Here is a 14,576-nt window from a genome sequence, read left to right as displayed (position 1 = left end):
AATTTTCTCACACTAAAATTGTTACACACATATTGTTTATATCTTGTGACTATACTTTTGAAACAGTGAGTATTTTAACGTTTACAGATTGGCCCCATTCACTTCCATTGTAAGTGCCTCACCGGAACACAGATTTGTGTAATCAATATTATGCCATAAATGCCATAAAAGATCGATTGATCTTTGTATTGAGCCCGGAATAGTCCTTTAATTATCGTTCTTCCTTGTGTTCATTTAGTGACAAAATGCGGAAAACATGCCTTGACAATTAAAAAATTAAATCATCCTTATAAACTACTTAAGAAATTCTAAAATATTAAGACATGAAATTTATGTTATCAAAAGGTTGGAAAATATGAAGATTTTTAGCTATATTGCCGAGCCCTACTCTTTAAAGATTTTTCTTATTCATCTCACCACAGAATCAATATTAAATGTCTCATTGGTCTACATTTTTAATGCTCCCCCGTTCCTTCCAGGTAGTCCACAAGCCACTGATGGACGTCGTCTCTCTGGTTCACGCCTTCTAATCCTATCTCTCTCTGAATGACATCTGCGCCCCAAATCTTTCCTCTTCTGAAATATATTTCTCCTCCAGTGGCAGCAGAGAAAGACGGATGGGGGAGATGATTCGTTGTTATACCAATATACCTCTTGGAGAGAGTCTCTTTCCAGATTAACCCTATCTTCCAAACTGTGGCATGATAGACTTAGTAAAAATGGAAGGAAGCTTATCTAACAAGCGAGGCAATGTCTGGAGTTTGAAAGATTAAAAGAAGAAGCTAATGATAATTCACATGTATAAAAGACTTAATATTTTGCCAAATCCAATGTCTTAAGACGAAGTTTTGAGGCTAACTTAAGAAGTTTTGGTTAAATAGCAGATCAGTTTGGGTTTAAGCAAATCTTTTAGCATACCACAGGAAAAAGAGGGGGGGGGGGGGAGTTCAGAATAGGATACTATACTGTACTACTCTGACTTTTTCAGCAATACTCTGCAATGTATAGTGCACAATATGCAATTTTTCTGTATGAATATGGGATGACCTACTACATTTGCCAAAATATGCAGTATACAAAAGAGCATAATGCATGGAATATTCATTATATGATTCGGACTGCCAACACATTTGACACAAAATTGGAAAATATGCTATACATGTTTGTTTTGTGTTTATTTTCAAAGATGAAAATGGCACTGTTGAATAAAATCATCTTAACCTATAAAGCCAAAGCTGGTTTGGTTTGAGAGAGATGGGGAAAGTATGTGGTCCAATACAGTGGTTAATAGTAGTAAATGTGGGGTCTGAGTAGGTTAGCGAGTATTGACGCTGACTACCAACCTTCGCGAGTTCGAATCCAGGGCATGCTGAGTGACTCCAGCCAGGTCTCCTAAGCAACCAAATTGGCCAGGTTGCTGGGGAGGGTAGAGTCACATGGGGTAACCGCCTCGTGGTCGCTATAACGTGGTTCTCGCTCTCGGTGGGGCACGTGGAGAGTTGTGTGTGGATGCCGCACAGAGAATAGCATGAAGCCTCCACACGCACTATGTCTCCGCGGTAAAGTGCTCAACAAGCCACATGATAAGATGCGCGGATTGACACCTCAGACACGGAGGAAAATGAGATTTGTCCTCCACTACCTATATTAAAGTCACTAAGTGCACACTGGGAATTCCAAATTGGGGAGAAAATGGGAGAAAATAATAAAAAAAAACAAAGTAGTAACACTGTGTGCTGTAACTTACAACTGCTACAGATGGCAGGTTTTACACACTGCTTAAAATCATGCAAAGCGTGACAAACTAACACCTGCTACTAAATTCATCTACATTTACACAATGTCATTTCCTCCTCTCACAGGCTGTTGTTACAGAGACTGTCAGACCACACAAAACACACATACATACACATATGAGCCCCAGCTGCTGTGCTGTCGAAACAACCCCAGACATCGGAATAGGACTTGGCTCAACAAAACAAAATACAGCACAGAAGAAATCTCCTAACACTTCCCAAAGGACACAAAGTCCTGTCCAAAACCGCTGTGCCACCTACAACTGACTTTAGAAATCAAATATCACGAGATCTACAAAAGGATGTGAATGTAAAGATGGTACATTTTTATTCAAATTTGATGTAACCCGTACATGTAACTGAACAAAGCAACTTTTCACAGTTAAGACCAGGGTAGCTTTTTATTTTTTAATAATTTTTTTTATTATGGCTACATCTGACGCAGACCTGTTTTAAACTAAATCGCCCTGTACTTTAAATGTTTTATGTGGCCAAGGCTGGGATGATTTTATTGCAATCGTGCATAACACATGAGAAACAAATTAGGACTTGGAGCTGATCTGGTCACCTTTACTGATCATAAGCAGAACAGTACAGCTCTTAATCTACCGAGTTTGGATTGTGAAAGTAAACTTCTTTAGTAGTTAATGAGTAACCACAGAAAATATTAATTTTTATTTTCCATTTGGTACAACAGCAAACCAGAAACCCCTCAAAGTGACATCATATCCTCTCCATTGTGCTGTCCAAAATAATTTTGCATGCACAAAGTCTAGTAGTGTGACTGCGTCTTACTTACAAAGATCTTCCTCAAGAGTGATTAGCTGACAAGTTGTTCAGGCAATCCGGGTACTAGTCAATATTGAAAAATGTGTAATTTTGTACATCTTTTTCATTATGTATACGCACACTAGCAAGACAACAAATACCAGATTTTCACAATAGAGCAAGAAACGATGCTAACAGAGAAGGGACTTTGTGGTGGACAGGCTGGGCAGCCCTCCTAATTAGACCGCAGAGCCAGATAGCTTCAGGGGCATTGTTTGAATTTTCAAGACCATCATTAGGAATCAAAGGGTGAGGAAACATGGGGTTCTTTTCAAGCTGAATCTTCAAAAAGAGCCTCTATGGCCAGACCTGACAGCACACCTGAGAGAAAAGACAGTAGAAAGATGGACATATTAATGCTATCAGCCAAGCCTCTCCAGGTGCTCAGCTATCAATACAGCCTAGGGTTGTAAAAGCAAGCCCCCACAGCCCAGCTCTCTTTTGTTCCTCTGGCCGCTCTGAAGCACAGACCTCTCTTTCTCTGCCATGTTATAATGACTTATCCAGCTGAGGCAATGTGACGTGAGAAGACAGGATCTCAACACGGTAACAGGACACACCAACTACAGTTTTTTTGTGATATATTATGAGACACTGTATAAGGCACAATCAACCAGTTGAACAATACACATTACAATGATACAAACTCAACACACAAGAAATATATCCTCAAGACACAACATAGCATAATATAATAATAGCATACAAGCATATGCACATAACCTTGCTCTTTATATACACCATATATAGCGCAAACCATATAAGTGCCTTATGCACAACCTCACCTGTATTCCTAATTCTCTGCAAATCCTTACAATCTCTAAAGTTGCTCTATAATATTATTAAATATTCTATTTATTTCACTTTTCCACAACACTGCAAATCTATCCCAGATTTAACTAAAGACCAAATTCATATATCATTTACTCTGAATTAGAATGGCCAACAAAGGTCTATGGTTTTGCAAATGTGTAGTTCTAAATTTGATCCTAAATCTGGGAAAATAATTTATTACACCCAAAGTCCTTTTTCAGTTCCCTCAAGGATTATTAACGATCAGAGAAGACAGAAGAGAGTGAATGCCACACAGCCCACACACACCATCTGACATGTCTCATATTTTTATGTGTCCCAATTACAAGCTCCTGCCCTCCATCGTTCAAACACTCCAGGGTGGTTTTGTGCCCCTTTCCACCTGCCACAATATGTCTCTGTAGTGCATAGCTGCAGTGCTTTCCCACAAATGTGGGCAGGAAATGTCTCAGAGCATCTGAAATCTCCTGCTTCCTCTCATGCATACAAAATCAGGGAGGTCTTTCTTTCTCCTGCCAAACCGATGCAAAATTATAGCGAGCATAATAATGGAGTCCGAGACTGTACATTTTTTTGAATACAAACCCTCAGGCTCTACCATGACTGGACTGCAGATTTTGTGAAAGATGGAGACGTTCCAGAGACCTGGGCCAGGGTGGAGAGGAGGAATACCTTTGTGATTTTACACATTGCCCTCTAGCACCATGGGGGCTAAAATCCCAGAGGCTGAGAACTTTGCTCTAGTCAAGACTCAATCGAAACAAACATTGCCAGCCTGTTTCAGGGCTGAAACCCTGCAGGCACAGGGTTGATTTGCATGCACTAACTCTGAAACCAATGGGACTTATCACTCGAAAGAGAAAAGTATGCTCCTCTTGGCAAGGTCAACAGTATCCATGCACAACCAAGTGGGACTGACTGGAAATATTGAGACTTGGCAAAAAAATGCAAGATGTTCAGCCTCAGACATGTCTTTAAGGCGTTTGCTCAATATGATTCCCATTAGACCAAAAACTAATCTTACAACTGAGACTGGAAAAATGGAGGGAAAAAAAAAAGCAGACAATTTTCTCAGAGAAAAGCGCTGCTTGTCAAATTCATTTTCTGACAACAGCATGAGCTCAGCCCCTCCCCTGGAGCTCGGGGTGCACTGCTGTCTATTGACATTCACAGCAGGAAGCCCATCCAATCATAGCGGCTGTTTCAACGGGACATGCCTAAAATACTGTTCCAATGTTATTATTGATCCCCAAGTAACTTATCTCCTTTACAAGCCAAGCCAAACAAAAATTCAAAGAGAGACGTCCCACTCTATGGCTGGCTGACTCCCTTGAGAATATATGCATCCTAGTAGACTTGTTTTTGGGCATTAAATATGATGCATCTCTGATTTATATGACCTGTCATTTACAGCAATGGATTCATAAGGTAGAGAGGGCTTGTTTCAATGGGATAATGTGTTAAAAGTGATGTCTATAGATTATTCTATGTTTAAATACTTTCCCCTTTCACAGATTAAAGTCATCATACAAAATGTAGGGTGTGACTAGATTTTAAATATGAGGTATTGGTTGGATCATGAACAGTGGGTGTCCATCTATCAGAATGGACATCAATTTCTGGCTCAACCAATCCTGTTAGTTTGGTGCAATACAATCTATTTCCCTGGAAAATGGAGTTGAGTGTTTAGGAAACCAGTTTGTAACAAACATTATGTTGGCTTGACAAAAATGCAGCTCCTATCAAATTGAATGAGGAAAGAACACAATCTCCAAAACAGTTGATCAAAATTACAATCAAATAACATATTTCAAATCAGCAGTCAAATCTGACAACAGTGGTATCATACATTGTGTTTCTTTAGCTCAGGTCACGCGTGAAAATAACACTATTTTTCAGGCTGGTTCAGCTAATGCGCATGGGCGTTCTTGAGTTACTCTTTTATCTGTAAGTTGTGACTTCCTTTTCTACAACCATTGGGCATTCCAAAGACCCTTTTCACAGACCTGTTGTGACGCATTTCCCCCTTCATTAACAAAGCAAATGTAGAAAACTTTTTATATTTCCAATTTTAAAAACATTAATGTACTTTTATAATATTGCACGTTGTATTATATTACCCTGAAATACGTTAAAAAAAAATCAGTTACCAGAGCTGCGACGAGGCTTCTAACACAGCTGCTGAGGGGTGACAGAAAATGTTGTCTATTTCTCTCTTCTTACTAAAGTTATCCAGTGCTCTTTATTTTTATCATCTTTTGCAAAAACTTGAGTGTAATCATTGATTTTTCTTTTGCTGTTGGAGCAAACAGGTAAGCAAAAATGTAATATTGCTGTAGTCTCCCATTCACAGCCATTGAAGTCTACCCTGCTATGCATCTACTTCCATTCTCCAACCCGGATATGTGAAAAGGGTCAATTTCTCCCATTCATTTTAATAGAAGTGGTCCATCTCTGCAAATAGTCTCAGTCTCAGTCTCTCTTTCTCTCACACACACATATATATATATATATATATCTTTCTGACCATTGGGCCGGTAAGACCATCAAACTACATACTTTTTTAATTATTTTCAACTTTCAGAGAAGGCTATCTCAAGCCAACATGAAATTTGTCTTCTTGACACACTTCAACAATCTCGTTATTTTTTACAGTTCTGTTTGACACACTTCACCTTCAAAATTGTTAACCACAATTATAAATCAATCATTATGAGAGCATAAGTGTGATTGTCTGTGATCTCTAAAATGATCTCATGCCACTCACAACTGCTGAATACAGGGAAATCAATTAAAAAATAATTGAAACTTCAGAGACACTGGCTGCAGATTTGTTAAAATTACACATTATTTGTGGCTTATCATCTCATACAACACAGATCAGTATCTTTTCCTCACAATGCTTGAACAGAATACAGTTTATAAAGAAAAGCAATTCATCTGACACATTTAAAAACACAATACAGAATGTTACTTACGTCACTCTGCCGGTCAGTGTGGTCTGCACGTGCTTCTGAAATTCTGGATATTTGGAAGCCAGATAGACAAAATCAGGCGGTTTATCATTATAACGGTTTCGAGGATGCATTGATTTATTCAGCGCCATTATTTCTGCTCCACTGGAAATTACAAATGACATCACAGACACCGACAAGCAAATCATAAAAAGTTTTTAAAAGAATAGGTCTTATTCCCATTTACACATGAATTGAGGAAACATGCATATGTGACGTTATATCAGACTGTGTCTATGTATATTACTCTTGTCTATCAGGTATGCCATTATAAATTTAAAATTAAACTTGCAAATGTTTCCGACTAAATGAGATATTGTAAAATGCAACCAAACAGCTCACGCATTTACTAGACAAACATGCAACTGTAACGACGACAACGCGTGAGACTTCACCGTTTGGACTAGTTTTAAGATTAATAACTTAATTTCTCAATATTCTCCAGACTTTACTCTCAGTGATAACTCACGTTGTAGCAACGTTCAATGTGTTTGTTCCGGAGTTTAGTCACAATCCTGCGCCGAGGCACAAGTATGACGTCACGAGTCTTGTTTATTTGTAATAAAATATGAAAAACAGTACTTATATTTCATGTGGGAGGGACTGGAGTTATCATAACTATGTATAGAAGCCTATTATGATTGAGTGTGCTTGATATGCCCTGTTTGTAATCAATTATAGCTCAGGAGGATCACTTCATAACAGACTGTAATAAAATATGATATCCAGTGAAATTAAACAGCTGCTTTTTGTAATGTTTGTATTTTTGTTTGTATAGACTAAAATTCCATTACTTACACTCACCAACCTTATATGCTCAGCCTTGGGGAAATATTTCTAATTACATTTTTGTTGGTCATATTTCCCTCTCATTAGATCCTTATCGTGGCCTTTACATGGCTTGAGTATATTTTCAATGTTTGCCTGCAAACTAGGTCAAATCATATCTATACATAAATTGAGCAAAAAAAGACAGCATACATAAAGGCATCATAAATTAATCCATAAGACGCCAGTGGTTAAATCTATGGTTTAGACACAATATGATAGGTGGGGGTGAGAAAGAGATACATCCGTTTATACATTCTGAAAGTGAAAGTGGAGATTTATAGTAAACAAAGATTTAAATATGTATCTTTTTCTCACCCACAGTGATTGTATAGTTTCAGAAGGTATCTAATAAACCACTGCAGTCATATGGTTTACTTCTATGATGCCTTTATGTGATTTTTGGAGCTTCACATTTTTGGACCCCTTTCACATGCATTGAAAGGACCTGCAGAGGTGAAATATCCTTCTAAAAATCTTCGTTTGAGTTCTGCAATAGAAATAAAGCCACACCCCTCTGGGATGGCAAGAGGGTGAGTAAACAATGCGAGAATTTTCACTTTTGTGTGAACTCAAAAACATTTGAGTGATTTTGCCAAAGGTACATCTTTCAGCAAATAAAAAAATAAAAAAAATGTAGTAAACAAGTATACTATCTGGCATAATCACTATATGAATATAGCTTGTAATTTTAATTATTTCAAAAATAACAACATGGTGGTTCCAAGCCGCCTATTTAACAGCTAACTTTATACCTATTGAGGAACAAGTATGCATCCTTAAATGCATATGTGATTCACTGGAATTATAACTATATTAGAAACTGAATGTCACTAACATTGTTAACACACATTAAGTACTAGCAACAGACACAAGATTCTTAATTTTTTCTTTAATTATGTTGCAAACAATAATAACATCCAGGTATATTGTTAACAATTGGCTGTGTGAACAGTGATACCATAAAAAGTAAAGAGTCCCATTCAAGCTGTGAAGTCTGAAGCCTCCAATCTATTCACAAATTATAGCTGATGACAGATCTGTGGCAAGAGGATGGACCAACAGACAGCTTCAAGAGTCTGTCTCTACATTAACCCATCCAATATTTACAGCAGTGGGATTGCTTGGGACCTGCGCACGGCCAACATTTTGTTTTCTGACGTACAAAAACAGGTCTTGCCATCTGTGTGGTTCTTGTCAAACCAAGAAAGGCTAATCTCTTTTAAAATGGTGAGTCCAATCTTCAGCGAGTCCTCAGTATCAGACCTTTGCCCCTAAGAGTCTTGAAGAAAGCCAATCACAAAGGATTAACTTTTCAGAGATTTCTTCAAACAGGGATAATAAACTCCACCGTGATTGTACATACCATAAAATACAAATAATGATAATTACTCACATTCTTGTTTAGATTTACAGTTTGTAGTATAAAGCTACTTTTATCAACCACCTACTGGATCTCTTTGCTCTGTAATACATTGAAGCCTAAGCTCAATAAGTGACTTAAGAAATATTAATCCACCAGCAGCAAAATCAAAAAATTATAGGTGGAGGCATCAGCAGTGGTTGCTAGTGATGGCCACTTCTCCCTTAGGTTGCTTAGTCTGCCACAATCCCATAGCAAAAAGAACAGAGTCAATGTCCCTTTTCATACAAACATACACAGACAGCCTCTACAGACCACATACTGAGCATGTCCACAGTTAGCATTCCTGTTGACCTATCTGGTTGGGTGTCTGTCTGTCTCCTTTTAACCACTGAGGAGCAATTCTGAATGCATATATGTCCTATTTCAAATGAGCAGGTTACACAATCACATCCTTATAGTTCAAGATATCAATTTGTTTGTTTGGGCCTAAAGAGATAATACACCCAAAACACAAAGATGACATTAGGCAGTGTAAGCCTGTCACCATACACCGTCACTGTATGGGGGAAAAGAAAATCCAATGAAAATGATGGTGACTCAAAGACTAACTTTGTACTAAACATTTCCTTTTGTGTTCCTGACAAGAAAAAAAAAAAAAAGGCTCATATGGGGTTGGAACGACATGAGGGTGAGTAAATGATGACAAACATTGAATTTTTAGGTGAACCATCCCTTTAAGACAGTTTCAGCATTGCCAGAGATTAAATGTGGCCAATGGTACCCCACCAGACAGCTCATTCCTCAGAACTGTTATACATGCAGCAGTGCTACGTCGACAGGTACATATCTCAGACTAGTCACTATCAGATTTCCAGCAGCAGCAGGTACATCCAGTACACACATACACACACACAACAGGAAATCGCTTCATAATAGCATGGTTAAGCAATGAAAGTCTTTATTATATTATTGTATTGGAATGAAAAGGCTAATTAAAACGATATCAGTTTATGCATTGTTTTTTTTGTTTTTTAAAACAAGTCTTACATTACTTGGACCTTCAGTCTGATGGGACCAAAGATCTAACAATAGCAGGGATGTACACATTAACTAAATTTATTTTGTCTTACCACAAAGCCAAAGGCAATTTTCCCCCTAAAAGATATGGAATGGTTTACTTCCAAGTTCAGTACATATCAAATAATTTCCCATTGTTTTTATTTGTACTTTTATTAACAGAATAGCAGAGAATGTGCCACTTATCAGACATAAATAATGGCTTGAGCACCTGTGATGCTTTATTTCAGGGATGTTCAAGGACCTCTTGCAATCAGCTCTTTTAGAAACGTACATGTCATACAAAGAGCTTCTGCTGTGGCCCACAACAACAATACCCCTTCAAGCCTCTCCACAAAGAGAACAGTCAGACGCTAGCATTTCATTAGTCTTAAGCTCCACATTAACTCGTAAGTTTATTAGAAGATTTAGCTTTCCACAGTATCAGGTGTTATTTTTTGATTTCATCTTAACCCCAGAAGTTGCCATCATTCCATCTTTTATGACAGATTTTGCACATCCTCTAATGAGAGGAAACTTTGAGCCCTTGTCATGCTTTATATCTTAGGTCCAAACTGAGGGTTTGTGATTCAAGTGCCAAATGTCTTTACTGAACACAAGTCTCAGCACAACTGACATACGGGCAACGAGATAATTACTCATCCAGCTAACATGATAATTGCAGAATATAATCAAAAACAAATGAAGAACATCATCTGGATATAAATCCTTGCTCATTGGTGCAGTATGTTAACAATAACAACTGTTAAGGGCCAAATCAAGTGTAGAGGAATCATTTATGGTACTTAAAAGTTTGAAGTGCTCCTGAATGACAGATAACCATCAAGGTTCCTTATTGGCTCAAGGTTCATTTGAGCCAGTAAGGAAAACTTTTGCTGCCCACTATGCAGCATAGCTTTTTTGGATGCAGGAGTTTCATACAAATCAACTCCTACAATTAATCAAAATTCTCTCTTACAGTGTAAAGTCATGTCTCTAGGATTGTACTTCTCAATAGGATGTGTCATGACAAGCGTACAAAGATTTATTCCCAATGGTTTCAAAACAAAACTTTTGAAACTTTTTTTTTTAGACGCAACCATTATATGTTATCTAAATCCACAATAAGATAACACTCCAGAAGTGATGTAACAAAGCTACAGAATAGTTCTGATAACAAGCCCCATAGATTGACTCTCCACCTAAGCTTTAAAAGTTATTTCTGTAGCTTTTGAACATGAAACAGACAAAAGACCTTGAAAGAAAAAAAAAAAATAAAATAAAAAAAGAATATATCAGACAAACAATAAATGACACTGTCATTATATTATCAGTTTAGTGCCCTACATTAACCCAGTCAGCTTCTGCCTTAGGTAGGTCAGGCTGAGTGAAAGATCAGCCCATGTTAAACCTATGGTACTTCTAGACAAAATTATGTCAATTTACAGTATTAAGTTTTGGATTCACCATGCAAGAATCCCCCTTTAATAGCTCAATCTACAGCCAGAATAATTTACATAAAAGGACATGGTATTGAACCCGAGCTCCGTGGGTGATAACCATGATGTTTGAGTGCATCCAGAAGAGCAGGAGGAAGCTGAAGGAGGTGGAGTGGGTCAGGAAGATGTTGAGGGGAGCATGGAGGTGTTGTGAAGGGTCCTGTAGGTTCGATCAGCGACACTCCCACACTTTTACCGTTTGATCTACACTGCCGGTGACGACGTATGGAGCAGACTTGTGGAAATCTGTAGAGAGATGAGACACACATCAGCATGAGCCCATGTGTACCTTGATGTGACCATGATGATATTGCAGGGAAAAACCAGTAAGACTTTGACTACTGGCCTGGCCTTGCTGATATAGGCTAACTTGCATATATATTAGGGGTGTAATGGTTGTTGGTAAAAAAACGGAGCCAGTTCGGTAAGCATTTGCACCATGGTTCATCTCAAGTCTGACAATGCATCTCAAGCATATGGTTTGGTGATTTACAAAATTTACAACATCCGCTAATGCACTCTGTAGATGGATATGCTTCGCCTGTCTCTTACATGGGTCAACTTTCTACAGACAGTAGCTGTCCAATTAACTGTTAGTATGTTAAATCAGTTTATAACATTACAGTTCTGCATGTGTGGTGTGTAATGGAAAATTAGGAAACAAGCCGCTGATAGAGAAGCACAAAGTCATTTAAGACTCCTGTCTGGAAACATTTTTCGATTTGCAGTCATTTACAACAGCGATGGTAAAAAAAGTTGAATAAATAAGCACTGTTTGCAGATATTGCTCAAAGCGAGTGCCGTAAACTCACGGTAATACATTGAATATATCACGCACGGCGAAACGAAGATGAGCCCGAAATTTACATACTCCCTTCCGTTTTTTTTCATTCCAGGAACTCTTATTCCGACAGACACTTAACAATAACTTAAGCACTCAGAGTTCATTACCAAAGATATGATGCCATACTCTGTTGATGAAGATTGGGAATTTCAGTGTATGATTAAAAGAGTCGAGCCATGTTACGTCATTCCTTCTCTTATCCATTTTAATATTGTGCTTATTCCAATAGTGATGTACAGCTTCCGAATGTTGAATAAATGTTGAGTTTGAAATGCACATTCTGTTGATAAATGTAGCATAATAATGCAGGTATTACATTAAAATTTTGATTTATAGTAATTAGAGAAAATGTTTTTTTTTTGTTATTAAGGACCCAAGAGAATTAACAGTGGTTTTACTATATAGATATTGTAACCATAGATACTGTAACCTTGGTTTTATTGACAGAAACCATGTGTTTGATACCATTAACCATGGTTTTACTACAGTAAATGTAGTATCCATACAGTATCAAGGGTTTTACTCTAGTAATATTGCAGTAACCATGACTGTATGAACCAAAGTTAATTTTGTGGTTACCATGGTTTTACTAAAAAATACTATGTTGAAACTATGGTTACTGTAGTGATTTCCCGTAAGGTGCTAACATGTTGGAAGTTTATTACCAAATTAAGTATTCTTACTTTGGACAAGGTAGTAATATAATTAGTTCTGAACATGGCAAGAACTGAATCGTTTTTAAACATTGACCCTAAAACCGTGATACAAACCAAACCATGAGAAATTTGAACCATTACACCCCTAATATATATATACAGTGCATTCAGAAAGTATTCAGACCTCTTCATTTTTCGTTTTTGCAGCCTTATACTAAATCCACCTCAATCTACACTCCATACCCTATAATGAAAGCAAAAACCAGACTTTTGATAACTTACATTTATTAAAAAGAAAAAACTGAAATATCACATTAATATAAGTATTCAGACCCTTAACTCAGTACTTAGTTGAAGCACTTTTGGCAGCGATTACAGCCTCAAGTCTTTTGGGGTATGATGCGACAAGCTTTGCACACCTGGATTTGGGGACTTGGCCGTTCTTCTCTGCAGATCCTCTCAAGCTCTGTCAGGTTGGATGGGGACCATCGGTTGACAGCCATTTTCAGGTCTCTCCAGAGATGTTCGATTGGGTTAAAGTCCGGGCTCTGGCTGGGCCACTCAAGGACATTCACTGAGTTGTCCATAAGCCTCTCTTGTGTTGTCTTGGCTGTGTGCTTAGGGTCATTGTCCTGTTGGAATGTGAACCTTTGGCCCAGTCTAAGGTCCTGAGCGCTCTGGACCAGGTTTTCATTAAAGATATCTCTGTATTTTGCTGCGTTCAGCTTTCCTTCAACTCTGACGAGTCCCCCAGTCCCTGCCACTGAAAAACACCCCCACAGCATGATGCTGCCACCACCATGCTTCACCGTTGGGATGATATTGTGCAGGTGATGAGTTGTGCCTGGTTTCCTCCAGACATAACAATTGGAATTGAGGCCAAACATTTCAATCTTCATTTTATCAGACCAGAGACTCTTGTTTCTCACAGTCTGAGAGTCCTTTAGGTGATTTTTTTGTGGTGGGGGGTCTTGTACTAAGAAGAGGCTTACATCTGGCCACTCTGCCATAAAGAGTGTTGCAGTGATGGTTGTCCTTCTGCATGTTTCTCCCATCTCCACACATGATCTCTGGAGCTCAGACAGAGTGACCATCAGGTTCTTTGTCACCTCTTTTACAAAGGCCCTCCTCCCCTGATTGCTCAGTTTGGCCGTGAGACCAGCTCTAGGAAGAGTCCTGGTTGTTTCAAACTTCTTCCATTTAATAATTATGGAGGCCACTGTGCTCTTGGGAACCTTCATTGCAGTTGAAATTTTTTTGTAGCCTTCCCCAGATCTGTGCCTCAACACAATCCTGTATCTGAGCTCTGCAGGCATTTCTTTTGACCTCATGGCAGCTGTGAGACCTTACAAAGACTGGTGTGACTTTCCAAATCATGTCCAATCAATTTAATTTGCCACCGGTGGACTCCAATCAAAGTGTTGAACCGTCTAAAAGATGATCCAGAGAAATGGGATGCACCTGAGCTTAATTCCAAGTGTCATGAATACTTGTTTCAGTTTTTTCTTTTTAATAAATTTGCAAAGTTATTAAAAATATTTTTTTGCTTTGTTGTTTTTTCCAATCTTCATTCTATACCCCATAATAACAATAATTTAAGCATTTTAGCATAAGACTGCAACATACCAAACTAGAGGTGTCTGAATATCTTCTGATTGTACTGCATGTACAAAACCTATTACTAATATTTCTTTCTACTGAACGTTAAACTTTCTTAAAACAAATCTGGACATATCAAGCAAATTACAAAAACTGCTAATTTTCCCGTGAGAAATTAGGAAAATATAGGCTTTCTTAGAAGATATAAAAGCTTTTCAAATACACTTCCATTAACTGTATTAACAGACTCAAATCTGTGACAAACAAGAGAACTCAA

At 38.0% G+C, this 14,576-nt stretch overlaps 1 protein-coding gene and 1 pseudogene across 1 annotated transcript in view; both read right to left on the bottom strand.

Annotated features, from left to right (window-relative positions):
- LOC127629860 (RNA N6-adenosine-methyltransferase mettl16-like) overlaps positions 1-6,543 on the bottom strand; it is a 42,934-nt pseudogene extending 36,391 nt beyond the window's left edge.
- A 4,642-nt stretch (positions 6,544-11,185) lies between these two features.
- LOC127629829 (lissencephaly-1 homolog A-like) overlaps positions 11,186-14,576 on the bottom strand; it is a 54,552-nt gene continuing 51,161 nt past the window's right edge. Inside the window, exon 11 of the mRNA XM_052107091.1 lies at positions 11,186-11,446. Within this exon, the coding sequence (XP_051963051.1) occupies positions 11,373-11,446 (74 nt within the window). The 3' untranslated portion in view covers positions 11,186-11,372. The remainder of the gene's footprint in view (positions 11,447-14,576) is intronic.

This window comes from Xyrauchen texanus, chromosome 36 (genome assembly GCF_025860055.1).
Source record: "Xyrauchen texanus isolate HMW12.3.18 chromosome 36, RBS_HiC_50CHRs, whole genome shotgun sequence".
Taxonomy (NCBI): domain Eukaryota; kingdom Metazoa; phylum Chordata; class Actinopteri; order Cypriniformes; family Catostomidae; genus Xyrauchen; species Xyrauchen texanus.
This window is presented reverse-complemented; position numbering and strand designations above follow the sequence as displayed.